Here is a 27,719-nt window from a genome sequence, read left to right on the forward strand (position 1 = left end):
GTACTGTTCAAATGGTTCAAATGGCTCTGAGCTCTATGGGACTTAACATCTGAGGTCATCAATCCCCTAGAACTTAGAACTACTTAAACCTAACTAACCTAAGGACATCACACACACCCATGCCCGAGGCAGGATTCGAAGCTGCGACCGTAGCAGTCGCGCGGTTCCGGACTGAAGCGCCTAGAAGCGCTCGGTCCCCGCGGTGTTAGAGGTGGATGTCCCGTAATAAGATTCAACAGACAGCCATCTGCAAGGAAGGTGATGCTCACCCTGTTCATAGCTCACTGATTATTGATTTAAAGAATCCTGGTGTATCTGTCACTGGGGAACGACACTGCGCAATGCTAGAGAATCACACCGTGCAATAAAAGCGAGAAGTCCTGGAAATCTGCGGCAAGGAGTGCCGCTGCTTAATGACAGCGCACGTCGCCCTATCACAAATGCCGTAACGCAGATGTTACACCAAATAAAGTGGGAGACACTCGAGCAACCGCCCTGTAGTCCTGTCCTCTCCTCATGTGATTCAAATGGCTCTGAGCACTATGGGACTCAACATCTGAGGTCATCAATCCCCTAGAACTTAGAACTACTTAAACCTAACTAACCTAAGGACATCACATACATCCATGCCCGAGGCAGGATTCGAACCTTCGACCGTAGCGTTCGCGCGGTTCCAGACTGAAGCGCCTAGAACCACTCGGTCACACTGGCCGGCTCTCCTCATGTGATTATCCGCCTCCCGTCCCTGAAAAAGGACCATGAAGGGTGGACGTTTCCCGTCGAACGAATGTGTATAGCAAGCAATTGCGACCTTTTTCACGCAGCTGGACACGGTGTCTTAGCAACAGGTATCTTCTAGCTGCTACGTCGGTCGGACACTTGCGTCAATGCTGTCGGCGATTATGTCTGGTTACCATACCGATTCTGGGCTATACGGCTATCGAATGGAATTGTTTTGGTAGCTCCTTGTAGCACGATTGGGGACATGAACGAAGAAGTTGTTTGCTTCACCAACACGCGAGAGACCGTGAAGCGGCTGTACAAACAGGCTGAGAACTTTGGTGACTTTCCGTGTGAGTGTAGGGTACCGATGAGCGAGATGATATAGGAGGCTCTCGATCAATGGTACGCCACGCCCCACTTTCGGAAAGAGATTCCAAACAGCGAGTAAAAGCCAGATGTTCCCGAGCTCCAGAAGGATTTTCTCACGATCTTCATTGTGTACTTGAGATTGCATAGTCCACATTTTTTTTAGCCGTTCTGGTGTATTGAGAAAAATTCTACTGTTTTCTAGCCACTTTTATTTGTAAATAAAACGCAGACGTATAATGAATAAGCAACCAAATCTCAATGAAAATTGAACATTTTCGCGTTCTGAAGCAGAAAAGAGCAATGCACTGTCGCTAAGTTGTTAATACAGATGGCGAAACCTGTAAATTCATACATCCCAGCCAAGTTAATTCTATGATACTTTGTATGCCTAAAAATAAGATTGTAGTGCTTAGTTCTGTAACTGGCGTAAGCTCTCAAAAATACATGTCACTTAGTTAAAAAAGCTTTCGAAACTCGGAGCGGTATCTATTGTTTCTTTGGCGCACTACGAATCAGTCAGCGCATGTATTCGCTTTTTGGGCGCAATACACAGTGATAATTGAGTCACTGCTGTAAACATTCAACCTACTGAGATGAGCAGGTTGTTTTAGATAAAACTTTAAATTACAATATTTTTTGTGTTCAGATTTTGATAAAATAAAATCTGTGCATTGCTCCAAGCAACGTTCGAATTACCTGTAAACAGCACATGAAATTCATATAGTAGTTTTGGAGATTAGTGTGTTTAAACAGAGAAACAGACATACAACACGGTTGTAGATAGAGTTTTAAATTACAAATATTTCTTTTTACGTGAGCTGATTTTGTCGAAGCTGATTTTGCCTATATGTTACCCAAGTTACGCTCAAGGTACCAGTGAAAAGCACATAAAAATTCACCTAGTGGTTTTGGAGAATGGCGTGGTCAGAAAGACAAACAGAAAGACAGGAGAGTTTTACACTCTTATTATTAGTACGGGTGACAATTTATACCTACAAAACGTCTTTAGACTTTGTTGACGATCCGTCTTGACAATGCAAATGCTGTCCTGAACCGTAACACATCAGTGTAGCAAATACAATACCTGGGTTTCCATTAAGTACATACGCTAAAATTCAATGTGCCATTATGTTTCTGTCTTTTCCATAAACTCCTTAGATGCTTCGCTCCTAAAATTATTTGACTAGTAGCTCCGTGGAAAACTATATAGTGAATATGTCGATTTTATTACGCTGATATAACAGCCCACGTTCAGATGATTGCGCAGGTAGTTGCTGAATGACAATTTTCTCTCTGCTAGTAATGGATTGAAGAGCTGAAGATGCGCCGAGCTTCTTCTGTTGTGCTGAACACTGTTTTCTCAAGAGGATGACTGGACAAAATCCAAGATGATAAAAAAGAGAAAAATAGCCAAAACTTAATTTAAAGCTCCAAAGACGAGTAAATTCTTACAAATTCTCTCACGATGGGAAATCGAGGGCAGCCTTCATATCAGACCACAAGCCTGAAAACAATTCTTCACCGGAGAAATTCAACGGATGACATCTCAACGGATTTTACTACCGAAGGCTTTGCGTAGGAACAGAAAACTGCGGGTGTAATATATAAATACAAAATTGGTAAAACAATGCCACATTCTATAAAAAATATTTTTTCGCCACATTTAACAACTGACTTGCATGACACGTGTACCAGAATTACACGTTGGTAAAACTGTTTTATACGAAATGCGTTTAAGCAGCATACTGTATCATTTGAAAAAACAAATTAAAACTTTAATAATTAATTAAATACGCTAAATATTTTTCTGAATGGTTTAATTATCTCAGACTAATTTTAATTCCGTAGCAACACGATATGCGTCAGGTTATTAACATTTTTTCGCTGTAACAGTAGCACGCTAAAAGTTAAGCATCTGGTCCATAAACTCTCTGACACATGCATGAGAACTTATGTAAAGGGTATTCGATGCAGCTCTGAATGCTAAGATCAAACAGCGAGATTATGTTTGATATGCCAGAGCGCTTGAAATATGGAGGAGCGGCAGGCTAAAGCAACAGGTGAAAGAGTTTGTTTCTCTACGCATCACTGGACGGGGAAAGAATGATGAATGCCCGGAACTTCACATTCATAGCATCAAAGCCATGTAACTTTCCCAGCGAATCGTAGGATAGGCAGCAGAATCTGCGTACATCGGTCCTGAATTACGCGTACCTACTTAAACAGTTCCTCAAGAGATAGAATGGTTGCAATTCTTTCTTTAGCTATGCGGCAACGCACACTTTGAAGTCAGTTCTACCTGTCACATGATCTCTGTTACAGTCGAACACACAGGCAGCGAGTTACGCGCGCCTATGAGTTATTAAATTTGCTTGAGTTTTTCTATCACGAAGAAAGCACTTTGCGCCAATACATTGCTCTTTATTTCATTTCAGAAACTCGCGTGCAATGCATGGATTCAATATCAAACCGTACCTCACGAACGACGCATAACTGGTTATTGCTAATCGTCGTGGCTAAGTACAGACACGTATAATGGAGAAAACTACCGTTGAGTACTTTCACGTATAATACGCCACCGCGCTGATGTCTTAGCATAGACATCGTACAGATAACAAAGAAACAAAAGGGTGACTGTGGTTTGCACAACCAAAGAGTGGCGTTTAAATCAGTATTATTAAACATATTGAGGAACTACTTGGATACCAGTTGGCAAGTACATGTTAAATGAGATAAAATCGACTGGCTCACGGTAAGTTGTAACACATTGTGGTTGACACCACTGGAACGAACTGCTTGTCATGTGTCTTCAGTGCAACTGTCTCGTGTAGGTTGGTGACGTGTGTTTGTTTATGGTGTAGTATCGTGTTTGTATTGTTGCTGCTACTGCCGTAGTTGTTGTTGATGATGATGACGATGATGATAATGACGACGACGATTATGAAGATGAAACTCGGAATTGGCATATTGCCTGCTCTTTTCGAATGGCAAAGAGAGCGACCTTAGGTGCCTCACCTTGCATGAACTTACCTTATAATTTTGAAAGGCTAGACTGGCCACAACATTTCCGGTATGAAGCGGTGAGGATGTAACTGTAACACGGACACAGTCTGCATCTTCTCAAGTGATGTTAGTTTAGATAATTATGCATAAAGAGAAGTCAGATTGAAATATAGACTATTTTAGTTCTTAATAAAACTTTTGGACAACAAGAGAGTAGGGAAATATAAAAACTGTAACGCATGTTTACATGTTCAATGACAACAAGAATTTCCAAAGCTGTGATGAAGGGGGAAGCTTAAAATCCAGGGTCTAGCTAGTGGGGTGGACTTGCAACAGACCGAACCCATCTAGGTGTTCCATGATATTAGGATGCACTACATAGGAATGGGAAGCAACTTTTCTAGATAAGGAGTGGTTTTGGGGGCACATGATAACTAGCGGAACATGACGATGAAGATGAAGATGGCTGACACGTTGAATAATAAATGGATCTTATTAAATAATTTACATGAAGCTAAGTAAAAAGAGAACAAAAGCCAAGAACGGTTAAACACGAAGAACGTGTGCATTTCTTGATACAGAAAAATATTTCGATACAGAAAAATATATCCTTAGTTACAACTTGAAATCTGGAGAATATATTTATGCAAGGGTTAGATGAAATATACACTTTTCTATGTGTTGAACAATACTCGTTTGCTACAGTTACCAAGAGTGAAGTAAACTGGTTCATACTATTGTTACGTCGTAGTGACTATTGTTATATCGTAGTGTCTCATTTTTCCAATGACAGTGTATGCTGGAATCCAAAAGACTTTTGATAACTTGAAATAAATACTTCCTTCTGTGCGCATGACTGATATTCTTATCCTGCTTTAATATGTACAAAATATTACTTGATACACTAACATGGTAGCTGTGGTGCTATCATTAATTCATTACTGAAAATCTGGACTACAAGTAAACATTACGAGATTGTCTCTCAGATCATCCCGTGGTCATCTCCCTGAATGGCGTAGTGTATGGAACGAATAATTTTCTGCATGGACTGCTGTCCATGAATAAGCTATGGCGGCGAAAATGGAAACCCAAAGAATTTATATTAGAGGTGGTTTTATGCTGGAATTTTACAAGAAAACCGGATAGAGGTGGTGCTTCACTTAATACAGCGAACTCGATGTCCTGGAGAAGTAGATTTCTTTTCCACACCCGACTTGGTAATTTAAATATTTGACATATTACTTTAAAAAGTTAGGTCACACGCCATGAAACAGTATCTGTACAATTTTCTTTTCCAACAGTGTGCATGTGGGGTAATACAGTTTGTTAAGGACATCGACGTCGATAGACAATGTAAAACTCTTATCTTTTCTTGGATATAGAATCACTCCAATGCAAGGATAGGCGTTACAACACTAATTGGAGTGAATACAACAGCTCCGGCCACAGTTAATTTATTGGCAGTTCGCCACCATGTTTCGGCGTCATGATACGGCATTATCCTGCTTGCACTGCTCTCGATTCAATAGCGAACTATGTCAGCTGCACGTTGTTCGATCTAGTAAATCAACAACATGACTGCACTACATAATGTCCCTCGAGGAGGCTGAAACCGGTCGTGGCTTTGTCAATAAATTAATTTTAAGAGGAGGTGACATGTTTGTCATCACTAGATTACGGTAACCGATCAGATCCCTATTTCCTAGTATGGAGATAATAACGCGAATTATTCTCAACAATGGATTATACTGGATGTAAACCATGACGTTCGGTGAATATCAATGAGCCTGCACAGCAAACAGCATCGTTCAGAAATCAAAGTTTGGGATTGACAACGTTACTTACTCTAAGTATTTAATATAATATCATTTCATATACTTATGTTCCAACCACGGAGTCGTCTTATGAATACTGACTTTCACAAACGTATTCGTATTACGTATGTATCTTTGTCAAGACTATAGTTTTACATTTGTCTACATTAAGAGGAAGCCGGCAGTCTTTCTTTCAGGCTCATCTTTGTGAAGATGTAGCTGGATATTATTATAATTTTAATCGTTCGTAGACACTATAGTATTCCACGAAACAGCTAGGAATGTAAGTAAATCCGCTTTCCTTGACTAACCCGAAATTACTTATGTTTTTGTAGATTACACACTTTCTAGGGTTCCGTGTTGCTTTCAGGCTGACATATATCAGTCCAACAATAATTCTAACTAGGTACTCGGAAAAAATGTTCCAAGTGAGTGTAGAAAATTTCCAGAACTTGAAGTCTAATACGAAACGTAGGTATTACAGTCACAGAATATCGCATGTGCCACTAGGCGTCGTATATAAAAAGCTGCGCCCGAGGACGTCTGTTGTGGCTTGTCGAACTTATTAAGTGGTATGAATCGGGTGGTGGTGCTATTGGATAATACATCAACATCACATCTTGATTCATAGATAAAAGAAAAAAAGCAACGAGTGTACAGGTGGTAGAAACAGAATCCATGGACATAAGAAGAATCCACATGCTTTCTGGATTGAAAGACAACTGCTGGTCATGTGCCATGTTCGGATCGATCCCCAACAAGTGAAACTGCAGACGTTGACCTTGAACGGCAGAAAGACGGCGACTGAGATTGATACTGAGAAAATCGAGAGTGGGAAGGAATATGTTAATCCACCATGCCAAAATACAGGGTGTTTCACAAGCGACGCAAGCACTGTGCTCAATCTTCCATGGGAACTGACAGCAGGGAGCCAATCTCCAACCACAGCATACGCTCAGGCCTTTTGTCGGGACTTTGGCAGATGATGAGTCGGCTTTAATAGAAGTATCTGATACAGGAAGAGCCTTGGTAAAACCTTTGAGAAAATCTGTGCATCGTATACAACTTCAGAGTGGTGCAAGGACTCAAACTGGAAGCTCAAAAAATAATTTTCTTATACATAGGATGGAGGCCCTCCACGCCCACACCGGCATGATTGTCAACACAAAAGGTCTAGTGCCATCTCTACATATTGGTTAGTTTTCACTAAGTGAGGCCTGGGTACTGCGATGTTTGCGTACTCTGGTTGTGATTAACTATTAATACGCATTCATATGGAGATAGACTGGGTCGAAAGTTGAACGAAGGGTAGCGGTTTGAAGGGCAGAGTAAAGAAAAAAGTGTCAAGGCAAGAGCCAAGGAAAAAAATATCCTCTGCGATAGTTGGGTCTGGTTGTAAGAGCAGTAGCGGTTTCATTGCTGCCTGCGACAGGTCACGCAAGGGTAGGCTTTGTCAGAAGTGGGTATCATGCACGCGGATACCTTTGACGTTGTGGAGCTGTGTTACGTGGGGGCTGCAGCTGGATCCTGGTGTTGGCTTCTCGGGCAGTATCAACATGCCTTAACAGTTGGCTTAATATCGTTTAGTGTGTGATAGGTCATATATCGCATTAACAATGTAGGGTAGTGCTGGCGGTTTGTCTGTGAATTAGTGTGCGAGCTTGTCGGCTTCCCTGCTATAGCCGGTTGGTCAGCTTTAATGGCAGATGGCATATACAGTCAGTGTTGCTGACTCGCTGGGGCTTACTGGTGTTGCCGCTTGCGAGTGTATTTTAGCTCGCCATAGGTGGTTATGCGTAAGCTAGTAGTGTCTTTGGCCGCTTATGCGTCCCGGTATTGTTGTGATCGTTGTTTCCAAGAGTAAGGATGAAAGGATTGTTCGAGGGTCTTTAGTTCCTGTGTAGTCGTGTTGCAAGTATTTTGAATAGTTCCTTGAGGGTTTCAGAGCGGTGTTCATTGTGAAGGTCCACGGTGGGGGTGTAGCTTGGATCGTTTGCTAATGATGCCTACCAATTTTGTTCTGTGTGATCTGCAGGCGGCGCAGGCGTGTAGGAGCTGCGTATCCCCAGACGGGAGCTGCGTCTAATCTTTGTCATGTATATGGACCTCGACACCCTCCTATTCACTGCACTTTCTCTGTTGAGCAATGAGTAGAGTTGTTTCAGCCTCACGTATTCTATGTGATTCCACCAACTAAGTTTCCGGTCCAGCAACACACAGAGTTGTCTGCCTTTCTCTCGGACACGTGAAACGTCCACTTAGAAAAATTTATGAATGACTGTGCTGATAAACGTCTTACATTATTTGCTTTCAAACAGCTGAGCAAAACTGAACGTACTCAGACATTACTCTCTTTTCTTATTCCGATCAACACTAAACTGACACACAATATTTTTAGCACAACGCAGTCTGACTTTTAATAATCCCTACAAAAGAATGGCCCTGACTAACAATAACCTATACCATTCATGAATCACTTACCTCACAAAAATCTTCGTTACTCAAACTACTGCAGTACAGCGAGCGCCAATACTGCCAGCTAAATAGAAGATTCTAACTACCGAAGTCACTAACTACTGATAGGCATAGTAAACAAATGAAAGATTTTGATAAAGAACAAACAATGTATTTACCTTAATAGTGTTCAAAAGTCATAATATATATATATCAGTTCATGATATCCAGTCTTACGAATTTATTGTCTCTGATGGACACACGTCCAGATCATCCGCACTCAAAACTCCGCCGTCTCTCACCCCACATTCACTACTGCTGGCGGCTCACCTCCAACTGCGCAACGCTACGCGCTGTTAACATCCAACTGCCCAACACTACAATATTCCAACAATGCAAACCAGCCACAGATTGCACACAGCACAGTCAGTGATTTTCATGCAGAGCGCTACGTGGCGTTACCAACATAAAAACCTTAACAGCCTACTTACAGTGTTACCTGTCTACGATGCTAATGTTTGCGCAGAAGCTTCGGTCTGCGTGTGAACAGAACTGCTTCGCACTTATCGACGTGTATGGTAATGAAACGACTGGTTAATTTAGATTCTACAAGTAGCTATTTTAGAGTTAGTTATATGTTCCACAGCTCTTCTGAAAGATTCTTGTATCAAATGGCTCAAATGGCTCTGAGCACTATGGGACTTAACTTCTAAGGTCATCAGCCCCTAGACTTAGAACTACTTAAACGTAACTAATCTAAGGACGTCACACACATCCATGCCCGAGGCAGGATTCGAACCTGCAACCGTAGCAGTCGCGCGGCTCCGGTCTGAAGCGCCTAGAACCGCTCAGCAACCGTGGCCGGCTTCTTGTATCAAAATGACTAGGAACGATTCACTTAACTGGACGTAAATGGCGTGCATCTCTTTTTTTTCTGTTTAAAGCATTTACTGGTTACGTATATTCTCAACGCAATCGATATTTGAATTCTAGAAAATCTTGATACGTCGAAACAAGAGCCTCTGCACGGATGTGAAAAGAAAAGTGCGATATTCAAATGACACAATACGATTTACTGGACCAACTTTTTCCCTCCAAGCCTTTGTATCAGAGAAAAAACAGGTAAATAAGAGACGTAAGGTTATTTCATGCAGTACAATGTTATTTGGTCGGTGACGATAACATAGCTGACCGTATCCGATGATAGGAACTACACTCCTGGAAATGGAAAAAAGAACACATTGACACCGGTGTGTCAGACCCACCATACTTGCTCCGGACACTGCGAGAGGGCTGTACAAGCAATGATCACACGCACGGCACAGCGGACACACCAGGAACCGCGGTGTTGGCCGTCGAATGGCGCTAGCTGCGCAGCATTTGTGCACCGCCGCCGTCAGTGTCAGCCAGTTTGCCGTGGCATACGGAGCTCCATCGCAGTCTTTAACACCGGTAGCATGCCGCGACAGCGTGGACGTGAACCGTATGTGCAGTTGACGGACTTTGAGCGAGGGCGTATAGTGGGCATGCGGGAGGCCGGGTGGACGTACCGCCGAATTGCTCAACACGTGGGGCGTGAGGTCTCCACAGTACATCGATGTTGTCGCCAGTGGTCGGCGGAAGGTGCACGTGCCCGTCGACCTGGGACCGGACCGCAGCGACGCACGGATGCACGCCAAGACCGTAGGATCCTACGCAGTGCCGTAGGGGACCGCACCGCCACTTCCCAGCAAATTAGGGACTCTGTTGCTCCAGGGGTATCGGCGAGGACCATTCGCAACCGTCTCCATGAAGCTGGGCTACGGTCCCGCACACCGTTAGGCCGTCTTCCGCTCACGCCCCAACATCGTGCAGGCCGCCTCCAGTGGTGTCGCGACAGGCGTGAATGGAGGAACGAATGGAGACGTGTCGTCTTCAGCGATGAGAGTCGCTTCTGCCTTGGTGCCAATGATGGTCGTATGCGTGTTTGGCGCCGTGCAGGTGAGCGCTACAATCAGGACTGCATACGACCGAGGCACACAGGGCCAACACCCGGCATCATGGTGTGGGGAGCGATCTCCTACACTGGCCATACACCACTGGTGATCGTCGAGGGGACACTGAATAGTGCACGGTACATCCAAACCGTCATCGAACCCATCGTTCTACCATTCCTAGACCGGCAAGGGAACTTGCTGTTCCAACAGGACAATGCACGTCCGCATGTACCCCGTGCCACCCAACGTGCTCTAGAAGGTGTAAGTCAACTACCCTGGCCAGCAAGATCTCCGGATCTGTCCCCCATTGAGCATGTTTTGGACTGGATGAAGCGTCGTCTCACGCGGTCTGCACGTCCAGCACGAACGCTGGTCCAACTGAGGCGCCAGGTGGAAATGGCATGGCAAGCCGTTCCACAGGACTACATCCAGCATCTCTACGATCGTCTCCATGGGAGAATAGCTGCCTGCATTGCTGCGAAAGGTGGATATACACTGTACTAGTGCCGACATTGTGCATGCTCTGTTGCCTGTGTCTATGTGCCTGTGGTTCTGTCAGTGTGATCATGTGATGTATCTGACCCCAGGAATGTGTCAATAAAGTTTCCCCTTCCTGGGACAATGAATTCACGGTGTTCTTATTTCAATTTCCAGGAGTGTACATTGTAGATTGTTATGCGAACTGAGGTGGGTTATTCCGGGAAACGCAGCCATACAAGACCAGTATAAGGATAATTTCAAAACGGACCTGTCCATCACAAATAGCCAGTTGCAGTATCGATGTTCAGCAACGGTATCCGAGTTGGTCAGTAGTTGTGCTACCGTTACTGTATACGGTTTCAGTCTCAGTTTACGCATAGTTTGTCCAAGGCCGCTCCTAACACGTCTGCTTCAGCTGAAGCCGATATTCCACCAATGGGCAACGGGCTGGTGCGCATGCAGTGATCGGAGCCTGCCTCCGCGGTACTGGTTAATTCTTAACGTCAAACATGATGCATGTGTTGTAGATGGAACACACTGTATAGGTTCTGTAAAATTGTATCAAGGGATGGTCAAATATTCTAAAACGGCCATTTATAACACAACAGATTCGGTGAGTCTAAAAACACGTCGAGCCCCGAAACCACATCTGACAGAAGTTACACGGAACTTACTGAATCTCTAGCCATTCATAATTATCCATAGGGCCGTATTACCAATCTATAGATTTCTAGGCTGAACCTGTGGTGTGGGCTCTAGCACGGGAGTTTGTGATAATTAAACACAAAAAAATTCATTTTAGATCTGATTTCGAACCGAGAGACTTTAATACAGCATTTATGTTTGTTATTTTTCTGTACGGTTTTATGATTTAATGGGTTATAAAAATGAAAGGAGTTGGAATCATTAGGGTATTCAACACAATTTATTAATTTAAATGTATTCTTCCACGGCCATTGAATGTGACGATGTCTTTTTTTCTGGATTTGTGATCACATTGTGAATTTGCAAAACTACCTGAAGAAGATCACTTGTAACAGGAACCGAAACGTCGAAAGTTTAATATATTTACAATGTGGTAATGAATCCAGAAAATTTTATTTAACAGTTTATTAGTGTTTCTTTGAAAAACTATATTTTTTAAGGAAATGAAAATTTTGAGATTCATGTCTGTGAAAAAAATCCACTTATTTACTTCATTTCTGAATTTCCTGCTAAAGCTATCATGGTGGTCGATGACCCTGCAATGACATCACGAGTGAGTAAGCGCTCTGTCAGACGCTATGACGTCTTCCGATTGGGATTTTTCACTCTGCAGCGGAGTGTGCGCTGATATGATTTGCTATGACGTCTTTTTTATAAGTTCTCCACAATATTCCGTCAACGAATACAGTTACCTGAAACTGTTTTCTCCCCAGTTTGGAGAGTTCAAGTATCAATATGTAGCAACCACAGAATAAATTTTTGGGGCCAAGTTTGGTAAAATTCAGTTAATGGAGACATCGGCATGCCATGAAATGTAACTCACTTCGAACTGACAAAATTCCTTTAAATACTCATTTAACAGTCTTAAATAGGAAACAGGTTATTGATTCTTTGCAAAATATTATTTAATTGCTCGCAAATTGCATTTGGTTGTTTGAAACTCTATCAAACACAGTTTTCTTCTTTCGTCCATGTTAAAATAAGTTTGTTATACAAATATTAGGTCGCAATTGTAAATTAAGCTTTACATACATCTGTTGTAAATGTAGCGATATCTAAAACAAGTTTTATTGTTTATTTTTAGCTGTACGGCTCTGATAACCGCGCAGTTGAGCGCCCCACAAACCACACATCATCATATCTGAGGGAAACTGTCTATTGCTTACAAGACGATAAAGAATTCAAATGAAGTTGAAAAATGAGACAACAAACCTAAATGCAGTACCATCTTTGGCGGAATGAAAACCAAGCAGCAGAAGGGGACTCTCCCACTGAAATGGATAAACCATACGACGGCGATCTCATAGCGATCCAAGTTCTAAACGAGGACCTGAATAAAACGAAACACCGTAAATCAGCAGGTCCTGATGGCATCAATGCAGAGTTATTTCAAATGGGGGGGGGGGCGGGGGCGACTATTTTTAAAGCTTTGGTTTCTTCATTTGTATAATATGTGTCGGAAAAGACGTCAGATCCCACAACCTTTGACACCTGCTGATGTATCAGCCTTTAAAAAAAAGTAAACGAAATTAATGCAAACAATCTTAGCAGGTACAGCGCATAGATTTACGCCAAGATGATGATGAATCAACGTGTACAAATTGTTGCTAAAATGTATTGTCTGAAAAACGAAACGATTTCACAAAAGTGAGATCTTGTACTGCTAATATTTTCACACTGAAACAAGTTATAAGAAAACAAGGCGAGGTCAATAGGGAAACACATATTGCATTCATAGGTGTAGAGAAAGCATTCGACCATGTAGATAGTAAAATCGTATGGTAGACAAGATAACGTATCCCTAGCAACCAATAAAGGTGATAAAAAGCCCACATAGGTGCACATAAATAATTATAGGTGGTAACCAAGCTATATCAGAGGACATGTCTATAAACAAAGTGTGTAGCTTATCACTCAGGCTTTTCAATGCGTAGTTACATAGTGAGGAGTTGACTGAGACACGGAAACAAAAAATTGATCTAGACTTGTCATATTTTTCAAGTCAATGCTTTCGACAGACTTGCAGTGGTACAGGGTAGCGAAACTTCGCTAGAAAATCCGCCTATAGATTAACCCAGATTTCTAAAGAATACAGACTTATATGTAATATCCATTCCAAAAATAAAAGTGATGACTACCAGAGGAACAAAACCGCTGAGTACCAACATCATAATGGAAAACAAATAACAATAAATTAGTAATGTCAGTTGCCTGGGAATGTACTAGACATTGACAACATTGAAGAAATATCAAATGATATGTTGAACAATCAATAGAATGTTGAGAAATAACATTAGAAAAGAAGAAAATGGCCGACCCATATTGCTGTTTGGAATTGAAAATTGAACAACAACTAAAAAGCAAGAAAGTAGATTCCTAGCGGCAAAAAAGAATTTTCTGAGAGAAGTGAAAAGCTGTACAACAGTAGGTAGAAACGAAACATAAGAACAGAGAACGAGATACATACTATAAATGAGAAGATCAAATCTAATCGACGATGCTGGCCAGCACATTTACAAGGAATGCCAGATCTGAAACTATCAAAGCAGACCTTAAATTTAAGACCCTTTGATACAAGATCAGAACGAAGCCCAAGAGAAAGATGGCTGGTTACTTATCCTGCACCATAATGAAAGAAGTGCAAGAAGAACATGCATTCATCTTACGAGCTGTAATTAATTTCTCGTATCATCAAATCCAGCGTTTCCAACTAGTTGGAGTATGTGCTGGGAACAGCTGCAGAATCCGCTCGCCAGGAAGTTGAAAATTTCCCTTTCTGCACATCGGTAAGTCCTTTTGTGAGGAAGCGACAAAGAAACTATTTCGAAATTTATTTTGGCAATGTTCCATAAAGGGTCACGCTCGCTACACGAACAAACAACTGCCGCCGCGCTAAGTAAACCGAATAATTAACCGTGAATAGCACGACAACCAATTCATGCCTACGTGCTGCAGTGTTCGGGAAAGCCAAGATGTTTCCCGTTACACTCTGTGGTGCTAACTCTTCTCTGTGGTGAAAACAGAGAGTCTTTTTCAGAAACAAGTGAGAAATGTAATACGATTTAAAAACTGTAGAAAACAAGAGGAGTCAAATGGTTCAAATGGCTCTGAGCAGTATGAGACTTAACGTCTGAGGTCATCAGTCCCCTAGAACTTAGAACTACTTAAATCTAACTAACCTAAGGACATCACACACATCCATGCCCGAGGCAGGACTCGAACCTGCGACCGTAGCAGTCTCGCGGTTCCGGACTGAAGGGCCTAGAACTGCTCGGCCACCACGGCCGGCCAAGAGGAGTCATCTGCTTTGATGACGCCCATGGTAACAATCTATGTTATCCGAAGACTGGTTCGATACAGCTCTTCAAGGAGATCTGTTCCGTGCAAGTATCTTCACCTCAGCTACATCCATTTGAAATCACGCCTTCGACTCCCTCTGCTGTTTAACCACCCACCCCTTACACATATTTTGTTCCATCGCCACGCTTCCTCGATGCTTCAGGTTCTGGCCAATCAACCGATCTGTTTTTTTACATCGATCTGCGCCAAAAAATTTGCATTTTCTTCTAGTTTCTTCAGTACCTTTTCGATCTACTCGTCTTCAACATTCATCTGTAGCACCACATTCCAAAAGCTTCTATTCCCATCACTTATGCACTGTTTATCGTCCATGTTTCACTTTCGTAGTGGCACTCCAACTACCCTGAAGATGGTCTTCCTAATACTTTATATTCGGTATTAATATATCCTCTCTTTCATAAATTCTTGTTTTACTATTCCCCGTCGGCAGTTTATTTCCTCTCTACTTCGGCCATCGTCATTTATTTTCTTGCCCAAATGGCGAAACTCATTTACTGCTATCATTGTCAAATTTCCTTTCCCTCAGTGTCGACTGATTTGATTCGATTGTATTCTATTGCCCTTGGCAAATCCTAGAACAGACAGATAATTTCAGAAAATACTTTCGCACATTTCAATGGATATTAGATGTAAACAAGGGTGTAGACATACCAAATGCAGCTTATACCTCCATCCATTGCTCTGAACGATATGATACTTGAGGAAGATGGGTGTTATTTCGCAGAGTTTGCATTTTCGAAATCTGCATCGGTTGCCATGGAGCGACCGTTTTGCTCCAAACAGGTCATTATGTTTGAACTAATAATGTGTTGTAGGCACCTGCTATGCGCAAAGGATGAATCGTATGACAGGACAGGTAATTAGTTTTCTTTTTCATTTTGTCTTGCCTGTGATCTGTGTTCTCACCGTTTCGGTTATGAGTACTGTGGCGTAATGAAACGTGAATGCTTGGCGGTTATACGGTACACGACAATCGCATTCGACTCGCGTCTAAGCGCCGGCACTTGTTTGCCGGCGTTTCGGCGACTGCAGTTTGAATGTGCTGGCAGCGATGCCTCCGCAACGCCACCCCCCACCAAGGTCGACCGCGCCGCTAAGCCAGGCGGCAGCCACTGGCCGCTCTCGCGAGCACATGGCCACCACGCGACACCGGACGTTCTGCGCATGCGCGCTCCGCCGAGCTCGGCGAGTCGTGCGCGCTATGCGAATACGGCTCAGTGCTCCTCCGGAGTCTTGCCTGGGAAGTGGGTTAGAGTCGGGTCAACGCGCAGTGCCTCGCCGAGCGGCGTCCGAGAGATCGCGTGCGACGAGCAGCGCGCCGCGCCCCCGCTCTCGCACAGGGAATGCGCCTGGCAGGTAAGTCGTGTGCAAGCTTTGTCAGTGGGAGCTCATTCATTCTGAAATACCTGAATTAGACATTGAACATTTTGCGATTCCTGCAACGTAACAAGTCATGGTAAAAAAACCCGCGAAAGTGGTATTTTTGGGTTTTGTTTTTAGCTCGTCGCGCGATTGTTCAATTAGGTTGTTTCTATACAAAATTTTCAATGTATGCAGGACAAAATACTCGCAAATAACATGTTTGGCATGCATTAGAACAAGAGGCGCGGTAAACAAACAATTCAGGCTTTTAAGGAATAGCCTGTCGTCTGCCACTTCAGTTACAAACACACATTAATTCTACTCCCCTGGTTATAGGCTTGGTCTCGTAATCGGTTAAAGTACGTACAACTGAGTAAGAATACCTCGAAATTTTAAGTAAAACACATAATGTGCCATGATACTTGTTCTCTGACAGAGATGGATCGGCGTTGTATTTTTTATGGTAAACCAATGTACAGATGTTTACAACAGATGTGTATGTTACTCGCAACTGAGGATTATTTTACATGTTTCAGCGCAGTGCATGATGATTCAGCCTATGACCTGAATACTAGAAAATACATTTGTGCGTGATGATTGTGAGCAAACTGACAGTTGCAAGTGCTAATACACACAAATATGCCCTGCCCTTTCGCTAAAATGAAACGTCATAAGTGTTTGTGTACAGTAGTTGTCCAACGAGCTAGCAGACTATATTTTCTTTACAGAACACAGGTTCCATTAAAATTTCGTTGTCTGTTGTTAGTCTTGTAATAAGAATCTTCGCGGGACAAAGCTTCGCGGGTGAAACTTAGGATTTATGGACCGACTCAGAGCAATTTGTCATTTGGTTAGGGTGTCCATGTCATTTTTATTAACAAGAGACATTTTAGAAAGTCTATAAAAAGACCTGATACAGTTAGGGACACAAACAATTGTAATGGCAAAATTTAATTAACCTATGCGGCAGTGCATTCAGATGATGCATTTTATCAAAAATGACATTTTCGTTGCAACCCGCATGCGAGGTCTCTTGGTCTTAGCATGATTCACAATGTCGTACCTTCTAACCTGTGCAGTAGCAAAATTTTATTTCCAAAACGTGCATTTTACAGTTTCTCCACAGCCAGTGGTAAAGGCAAAATGGTTCAATTGCCTCTGAACACTATGGGACTTAACTTCTGAGGTCATCAGTCCCCTAGAACTTAGAACTACTTAAACCTAACTAACCTAAGGACATCACACACATCCATGCCCAAGGCAGGATTCGAAACTGCGACCGTAGCAGTTGCGCGGTTTCGGACTGAAGCGCCTAGAAACGCTCGGTCACCGCGCCCGGCTGTAAAGGCAAACTCAATTTTTACATTGTTGTTAAAATTACACTTTTGCTTCGGTATTATGAGTGAACATGAATCGGTAGTGCCAGCAGGGCAAAAGATTAACAGTAAATAAAGATTATGTAGCAAACTGCACAAGTGACGTTTCGTAGCGTATATACTTGCACAGTGCGCATTAAATGGCAAATTAAACATGCGGTAGCTTAGCACAGTGCGTATTAAATGGCAAATCAAACATGTGGTAGCTTAAAATACTTCAGCCACGCGGAATCACAAAAAATCGTGACATTTGACAATTCCGAGAAAAACTTTTGGGACAGCGGGACCGTCCCGAGAAAAACAGGACAAGTGGACACACTACATTTTGTACAAAGCTAAAGGTTCCGGCGTCCTTGTTTCTATGGCAATGGTGATATGGTCGAGAGAAAGTGACACTAAACAAGATTGCACGGGGAAGCCTGAATGAAGTCAGCTTCCTTTGCACGTTATATATCTTTTTTTTATGTGTTATGCGCTGGGTTAGAGTTTCCGTAATTTTGCGTAATCTGGGTCTTCAAGAGGGTATTCCGTTCTAAAATCACTTTCATTCGTTATTTTTCACTGTAAGCGAAATATCGGTACCGACAATCGCGTTAATGGCAGTAAGATATATCAACGCAAATCGTTTGCTGACAACAGCGTTCTTTAGTGTGTTGACAGTTCCCCAACTAGTAACAAGTAGATGTGATACTTGATACACATACGCCGTATTACGGTAATTATTGAGTTTTGCGGCGTAGCTGCTTTACGTTGCTGGAGAGCTTTTTTTTCTGCAGTAGCGGTTTATGGATGCCATAACTTAAATGTCTGTTGCTGCAGATGAAGAGCATTCTGTAACGTTAGCACGCCGTCAAGGGTGCAAAAGAACCAACCGCCGCCACTCTCCTTGTAAAAACAGTAATTATAGGCTGCAAGGACTGATGAGGCGGAAACTAGAACAAGAACAGCGGTCCATATGTTACATCCTATACAGACAAAAACCACATTTTCCGCTGGCGGCAGAGGACGCGTAGAAAATGTCCTCGCCACTTCATGCGGCCATCCTGCCTTCCGCCCCCCCCCCCCCCCCCCCCCCACACACCACAGTTCACGACGAGAGAAGAATGGAATTAGAGTGGCAGAGCCAGGATTGAATACACTCTATAGACTATGCAGAGCCCGCCTTCCGCTTCCTGTGTCACCACGGTGACCGCTGCGCTGATGGTCGTTGCCTCCGGATGCACTTCTCAGCGGAGCGTGAGTGGCGAAAATAAATTCGCGGTGTCCGTTGCCAGGTTGATTGTCTGTCTCCACAAGGCAGGTTACCGAAATATGTTGGCTACTCTTAGCCTGTTTCCTCCTGCTGCGAATGTGAACAGTTGGAAACAATGAGCTTCTAATTGTTGCAAACACCAAAACATTGCGCTTAACGCGACGGTTTCTGTAGTTTTACGCGTATAAACGAATATGTCTCAGTAGAACTGTGAGTGCTGTAGTGAAACACGTCAATATCTAGTTACGAAGAGATACGCTTTTCACGTAACTGTGTGTTAAGACAACAGCGTACTTTACCAAACACAGTCCTCTTATCTTGAATCGCTTCTAAATATCTGATCCACATCCCTGACATTTTATGTAAAAATAACGGAGTGGATTCAGTGCCTGAGCACATATATGTTGATTCCACGTCCACTGTGATGTATGCTAACTATAGGGTTTGATGTCGCCGAAAATGTTTTCCGCTTACGTCTAAGGGACACCTCACTCTTCACTAAAAATAATACTGATGATGCTCTTGAACGCCTTAGTAACAACTGTGACATGACTTTATTTCTGAATATCACTGCACTTTTTATTTGTTCTGTTTGTCATGGATTTCGGACAGCAATAACACAGTCTAACAAATACAGTCGCGACACTCACTGCCGTAAAAATTGTTACAGACATCTGGAACGACACTAGTACCCCTATCGGCGAGAAAGCAGCCCTAAGATTAATGTTCGTTTAAAATTTTCTATTTCACTCACTTGCGTTACAAGCTGAGAGACATGAATGATCGTGAGGCAAGTAAAAACAGCCGAAACTCACAGATTCAGTGCCGTAAGCTACATCTTAATCATAAAGAAGTACTTCTGAATATGTGTATAACTGTATCTTATACCACTGAAATTAATATAATACGAACACTTATTTCATCCACGAGAAGCATACACTTCTGTTGTTTGCTGTTCTTATGATAGGCACTTTCCTTGACACTTAATGTTTTCATGAGGACTGGAATGATTCGCACTTTCTTACACTTCACTCGACTTTCCAGTGCAGGAATATTTTTGTAAATGTGACTATTTTTTTATTCAAAATCGAATGTGTGGAAGATTCTTGGTGTTTGTGGGCTTGGATATAGCAATAATAATAGAAATTGTTTCTTCTGTGTTGGGAAACAATTTTATTGCTTAATTATCATATCTGTGTGGTTTTCTCTTCAGCTAAAATTGTGATGGCTTATTTGACAAGTTAAATAATATAAGTATTGCATTCCGCAGAAGTTTCCTACGTCCCACATTCATTGATTTGACGGAGGAGTAGTTAATAAAACAACACGTTGTTGAACGGGTATAATACGTCTTCCAGCTAAAGGCCACGTCTTTGGTTGTTTACTAGCCTTTTTTCTTGTTAAAAGGAAACGATATTCCTCAATAAATATGTGTAGGTAGCAAGAGAATCGTAAACAAAATGACATGCACCATTTCATATCTCCGAGGGTCTTTAGGAAACTGAAGGATGACGAATGTGATGTTATTTTTTATTTATTGTCGATTTTATGGTACTACATACGCTGCCCATTGTAAAATCTATGTTGCAAATCAAGATAAACCATATTATTCGCACTCATTCAATATCGTATTCGAAAGTGCAGCTTTCGCAGAATATGACACAAATTAGCAGGAGTGTCGTGACTGCACGTGTTAGACTGTGACGTTATGCTGAAAGGAATTAACAGGCTTAGCGATGCCTTCTTTGGTGTGAATTGCAGCTGATGTCCAACGGAACTAAAATAAACTCCATCACGGCGCCTTTTACTATCGTGGCCTTGTATCAGTGTTTCTTCTGCTAATACGTCATTACTATAGCTGGTGTTGCTTACGATTGTTACACAAGGGCAGCGACGTGCCGGACTTGACACCGACGACAGCCGTGGGAACTTGGTGCTGTACAGAGCTAGTGTTTCTTGTTGGGTGTTCTCGTATTTGATGCACACTCGGAATCACTCGTCCTTTGTTTTGTCTTCCGAGCTCGCTGCTAAACCGAGCATTGACCAGTTTTCTGAGGCCCTGTTGAATAAACCACGTCCACAAAAATCGTTCTCTTCCGCACGTAGCTGCTGTCATTCGAACTCCTCATTGTTATGCTGTAAAGGTAAATCATAGTTCATCTTATGATACTTTAGCATTCACTAAGGAACGCACTTGTTATCGCAGTGCTTCGTTTTCTCTACATTCATGTACAAAATTGAATACCTGCTTTTGGTTTCGGGGCCGCTCACGGCGAATGTATTCTCACAGAGAGGCATATCCATTACCACAATAATACTGAATGTAATGAGTGACTGTTGAAGAGAAATCACGCATTATTGGTGTCACAGTACCAGTTATAGAAATGTCAAGTTCCTATATTTCTCGTGTGAAATGCAGATTGATGAAGAGCTACGACTGAGAATACGTGAGTCACCTGGAGAGCAAAAGTAAATTATTAACTTTTAAACGAGGAGTGAATGAGATAAGTTAGCATTGAAAAATGTCTCTGGCCATAAAGCTACATTTCTGTTACGAAAACAATTAAAATAGTAGCAGAACCTCTCTCTGGTTGTGTACTACTTTCTTTTGTTCTCGTGGCAATGTCCGTATTACGCATAGAACTCGCAAACAGCTGTGAGAACGATCTTTCTTTTATTTGTATAGTTGTGAATTATTTACAAACACTACTACTCTTACCGATTCGTTCACATTCATTTTGCAATCCAGTTTGCAACAACACCCATTGGAAGTCGGAGACGATTTCAGAAACGTCATTATTGTTCAGAAATCGATAGAAACTGCACAAAAACCGAAGATGGGTTTCCACCTGGGCACCTATCAGGCTAATTTTTGTACTCTCGTACATAAACTTTTTCTGAGGCTTTTCTTGACTCACAATGACGTTCTTCATATTTGAACCGGTACAAACCAAGAGAATTGCCAAGAGAATTTTCGCGAGTACAGCGCCTTTACGTGAATTTCCAGAGTAACATGTACTGCAGTTTATCGTCCTTCAGCCACGAGAATACTAAGTTCAATGAGTTTTTGTTGTTAGAAATTATATAGCACAATTATATAGCGTCGAAGCCACTAACGTATCAAAGGCAGACATATAAAATCCTTAATCTTCAGAACTTGTGCCATTAGGCTGTGTTAAGTTTGGAAATCTCCCCGTACTTTCTTCTGGTGAGAGTATTTTCTCTTTTGGTACTAATCAGTTCTTAGGACAGGGACGTATAGCTCAGAAACCCTCCTGCTGCCATTCGTAAGGAGTAATTATGTGTCAAGGGGAACCACCATGCTCCTTCCAGCATTATCACAAACACAACACTGTAACCTAGTGAGTCGCCGACATATACCAGCCACAGACAACAGTCATTCTCGTCATCAGCCATTATCATCCTTTTCTGAATAAATGAACATGTGTGTGCAATATAGACACATCTTACCCGTTTGCTTCAAATCGCCATTTCGATCTTTTATCTCATGAAGTCAAATAAAGAACTTCTTTGATCCATTCATTCGTCTGCCACGTAACTTGATCACCCACCTTCATTCCAGTCATAATAACGCTAGTCGTTGTAGTGCGCTCCCTTATCCATTTCTTTGTTTTCTACTCTACACATAGAATTCCATTCATTTTTCAAGAACCGTCAACAAATTACTTGAATGGCTTTCGCTTTCAACTTGCATTTGTCACTGCCCCAAGTCGAAACAAGTAATGTGAACATTCCTTCTGACACAGTGGAATCTTCGTTTTAGAAACACCATTTACATTAGTAAGCCAACGGCCTGGCCTCAGTGGTAACACCGGTTCCCGTCAGATCATCGTAGTTACTGTCTGTCGGGGTGGGCTACCACTTGGATGGGTGACCATCCAGTCTGCGAAGCGCTATCGGCAAGCGGGGTGCACTCAGCCCTTGTGAGACAAACTCAGTCGCTACTTGCGTGAGAAGTAGCGGTTCCGGTCTAGTAAACTGAAACACAGCCGGGAGAGCGGTGTGCTGACCACGTGCCGCTCCATATCCGCAGCCAGTGACGCCTGTTGGCTGCGGATGACACGGTGGCCGATCGGTACCGTTGATCCTCCATGGCCTGTTCGGGCGGAGTTCAGTTTTATTTCTTTATTAAAAGTACTCAGCACCATGTTTACAGTTTTGTTCATTTATTTTGTAACACTACGTACTAAGATAGACAATCAGTGAGTCTTTTCCATTTTAAAGTAAAATGTCGCTCAGAAGTACTGTCATTGTCAGAAGTGCACAATTATCAGAAATCCATCGTAAGTCGTAGATACTTTGTCTTTATAACCAAAACGAACTTGAAAGTTTCACGGACCCTAGCAGCACGTAAAAGATGTCACCAGTTAAAGTAATACAGAATCGACAAAATATAGCAGACCCGTAAAATATTTCACGCACCAATAACATAAGAAACCAAACTTAAGACTGTACTCATCCAGGGTAGAGGCTGTATGTTGGGTTGCCTGTCTTAAGGCGCGTGAAATATTTTCCGGTTCAGTTTTATTTTGCCCATCCTATACATCGTCTGTGTCCTATGAATCAGAATCATTCTTTTTTAATTTTTCTAGGCGCACAATTTAAATTATCTTCTGTACAAATCCTTACCTGCCGTATTACAGAAAATTAGGCTTGCTGTAGAGGGTACAGCTGTCGTCAGTAAGAAGTTTGTAATGAACACTCAAGTGCTCTGCCACACACGGCTCCATTTGAGGTGACGTACGTTGCATTTCTGCGGTTCCTGCACTGATTGCCATTGCCAGTTTTACGCAAACGGTCCGTTTAACGTGGACTCCAAACCCGGTTACTGATAAGCAGTTACTACACTAAATTCTAATAAGACATTGTCAGAATCCAAAGAAGCGATAGGGGAGAGGAAAATAATAATGTTGTACTTCAAATTTCCTCCCTTCCTTCTTCCCTACATTTGCGCAATTGAGCTAGCGTTCTGTCTCTAACAACATGTACGTGATTCTTTATACTAGCTTTCGTCTCGTGTTCTTTATTACTTCCTGAGTCGTAATCATCACCAAAATAGTGTACAGCAGTATAGTTTCGGATAATTCACAGTAATACAGGATGTTACAAAAAGGTACGGCCAAACTTTCAGGAAACATTCCTCACACACAAATAAAGAAAATATGTTATGTGGACATGTGTCCGGAAACGCTTACTTTCCATGTTAGAGCTCATTTTATTACTTCTCTTCAAATCACATTAATCATGGAATGGAAACACACAGCAACAGAACGTACCAGCGTGACTTCAAACACTTTGTTACAGGAATCGTTCAAAATGTCCTCTGTTAGCGAGGATACATGCATCCACCCTCCGTCACATGGAATCCCTGATGCGCTGATGCAGCCCTGCAGAATGGCGTATTGTATCACAGCCGTCCACAATACGAGCACGAAGAGTCTCTACATTTGGTACCGGGGTTGCGTAGACAAGAGCTTTCAAATTCCCCCATAAATGGAAGTCAAGAGGGTTGAGGTCAGGAGAGCGTGGAGGCCATGGAATTGGTCCGCCTCCACCAATCCGTCGGTCACCGAATCTGTTGTTGAGAAGCGTACGAACACTTCGACTGAAATGTGCAGGAGCTCCATCGTGCATGAACCGCATGTTGTGTCGTACTTGTAAAAGCACATGTTCTAGCAGCACAGGTAGAGTATCCCGTATGAAATCATGATAACGTGTTCCATTGAGCGTAGGAGGAAGAACATGGGGCCCAATCAAGACATCACCAACAATGCCTACTGTAGAGCAATGAGTCGCATGTCAACACAAGCACCGAAGTCAACATTAACTTCCTTCAATTGGGCCTACTGGTGGTGAATCGAGGAAGTACCGTACATACTGACGAAACTAAAATGAGCTCTAACATGGAAATTAAGCGTTTCCGGACACATGTCCACATAACATCTTTTCTTTATTTGTGTGTGAGGAATGTTTTCAATTGGGCCTACTGGTGGTGAATCGAGGAAGTACAGTACATACTGACGAAACTAAAATGAGCTCTAACATGGAAATTAAGCGTTTCCGGACACATGTCCACACAACATCCTTTCTTTATTTGTGAGTGAGGAATGTTTCCAGAAAGTTTGGCCGTACATTTTTGTAACACCCTGTATAAATGACTTTTGCAAGTAAACCCCAGTACTTAAAACTGCATAGCTCATTACCAAGCATTTCGTTCGACTTAAGAACGTTCTTGCGGTAATTTGTTTCACTTCATCATAACTGTTACAGGGATAAAAACACTTCTTTCTACTGTTTTTTTTCTTTCCAATTACTACCATTCCTAATGTTAGGCAGAATTTACTCACTGATTTATTTTACAGGGAACCTCTCTGACACTGCCTGAGAGTAAATCATTCGGAATGCGTAAAACTGAAAATTTATGACGCTTCTCTCAAAGATGGACTTCGAAATTTTACGACTGCGCCACGTCGTTCGGTCCTGTACCCGCTGCAGCCGTACGACTACTTCTACATCTTTTCTCCACAAGCGACCTCACGGCGTACGGTGTACAGCTCCTCTGACACCTCGCCCGTATCGTCCCGTTTCTGATCCAGCCGCGAATGTTTCATGCGAAGAAAAACCATCGTTAAGCTTCCTTATTGGCTCAAACTTCTTTGATGTACCACGTCTTATTTGTTTCGCAAGTTGTGTTTTAGGGAAGGTAATATTTTGCCTCTCTAATCTAGTAATTTGACAACAAATCACTCCATGATACACAGTGGCTCTATTCTACCTTCTACTTCTGAAATACGACGAGCATGTTTGTAACTCTCTTACACTTACCATACAAACCAGTGATCATATTATCTATCTCCTTTATTAATCCCTGACAATTATCCACAGATATTTATCTCGGAATAATTGATTCACGTAGTCGACAAGTACAATTTCTGATAGCGCCAATGGAAATCAGTTTAATGTGCTTTTTAATTTTGTGGATGGCTCAGGCAACTTCAGTCACTTAGTTTTGAAAGTGCATCATATTCACAATCAAAACCGAATTCTGTTCAAACTGTCTTTATCCAGTTAATTGTCCAAAATTAACTATCGCTCTACAACGGAGCGTGTGCTGGTGTGAAACTTCCGACAGATTAAAACGATGCGCCATGTCGAAACTCGAACGTGGGATCTTTGCCTTGTGCAAGGAAGTGTTCTACTGACTGAGCTACTCAGTCCCGAGTCACGACCTGTCCTCACACCTTTACTGTTGGCAGTACCTCATCTCCTGCCTTCCAAATTTCGTATTTTTCTGGATATTTTTTGGGACTAGTACTTCTGGAAATTTGGAAAACAGGAGATGAGGTACTGGCTGAAGTAAAGCTGTGAGGACGGTTCGTGAGTTGGCAGAACACTTAACCACGAAAGGCAAAGGTCCTACTTTCGAGTCCCTGTCCGACACACAGTTTGTCTGCCGGGAAATTCTGAATTAGGAGTCTTTCGCTATTTTATATTGCTAAAGAAGAACACTGTATGTGTCCAGAGATGATACATGTTTCGTATACGTCAGAAAATCGTAGGAATACGTATGTCGTGAGTGCGACACTTTACTTTTCTATAAATTTTCTTAAGCTTTACTGTTCCTAAAAAATTTATTTTTCATAGCTGTAATTTGATTGTAATAATGACGCATACAGTCCTTAGAGCCGTTTATTTCGGGTAGGATTATAAGTCAGAAAATACTAACTAAATCTTCAGTAGCCAACTGATAATAGTTCAGCTTAGTTTGAACTAATGTTCGATCGTTGTGGAACCTACACTATATTATAAGGTTTATGGATGTAATTGAGAACTACTTATATCTGAAATTGTTGGAAAAGGAAAAAATAGTGATAAATAGATTTCATAAAAATTAAAAAATATGGTAGTCTAGGTCTCGCGCTTTATAAAACATCAAAAAATGATGACTAATTTCAGATAACTAAGCAAGCTTCTCCGGTTCACTCCTGGTAACAAGCATGTCAACGTATTGCGTAATACAAAACCTGCGTCGTCTATAAAGCAGGAAGCATATTCGTGTACGTAACACCTTCAGTAAAAAAAAAAAAGAAACTGAATAAACCGGCAAGGTAATTCAAAACCCTGCTTATTCAAATTGCAGTCATTTATTCAGAACGTTGCGATACAACAACAAATTTCTAATTTAGCTCATACTCTACGCATGTTCGAAGAGACATAGTCCTGTTCGACAACTAGTGCTATTTGAGAATTAAAAAAAAAAAAAAAAAAAAAAAAAAAAAAAAACGTTGTGATCAAGGAAACAGAAAATGTAATGATGGCGCGACAGTGACAACAGATTGCTTACAACTGCCGTTCTTAATCAGACAGTGGTTGAACAGAAATCTGCTAGGGCGTCGCAGGGCGTAAAGGAATACATTTACTGATAGTCCGTTGTTTTTCTTCCTCTAGTAGGCTACTGTTAAAAAATACTCAGGAAGGCAGACTTTTTACAGGGACCAGGATATAGATGTGAACCGATCGGTGGACGTAGTATTAAAATATGGCTAGGAACGAATAAGTCGTACTCTTCGAAATATTTACGTTACCAACGGAGAGACAGATAGTGTTGACAATTTCAGAATATTCTACCGAAGCCGATATACATACATCAAAAAAGGTTTTGCATCCCCCTGTTCCCAGAACTCTTGAAGATTGACGTTCCTGTGGATAAGGTATCACAGACACAGTCTCTTTGAGCCGGCCGAAGTGGCCGTGCGGTTAAAGGCGCTGCAGTCTGGAACCGCAAGACCGCTACGGTCGCAGGTTCGAATCCTGCCTCGGGCAT

The 27,719-nt window shown here is 42.1% G+C and overlaps 1 protein-coding gene across 1 annotated transcript in view; it reads left to right on the forward strand.

The window, feature by feature from the left end:
- LOC124796042 overlaps positions 1-27,719 on the forward strand; it is a 184,276-nt gene that overhangs the window by 22,871 nt on the left and 133,686 nt on the right. The window contains exon 2 of the mRNA XM_047260128.1: positions 15,917-16,240. Coding sequence (XP_047116084.1) covers positions 15,917-16,240 — 324 coding nt within the window. The remainder of the gene's footprint in view (positions 1-15,916; positions 16,241-27,719) is intronic.

Source organism: Schistocerca piceifrons, chromosome 4 (genome assembly GCF_021461385.2).
Source record: "Schistocerca piceifrons isolate TAMUIC-IGC-003096 chromosome 4, iqSchPice1.1, whole genome shotgun sequence".
Taxonomy (NCBI): domain Eukaryota; kingdom Metazoa; phylum Arthropoda; class Insecta; order Orthoptera; family Acrididae; genus Schistocerca; species Schistocerca piceifrons.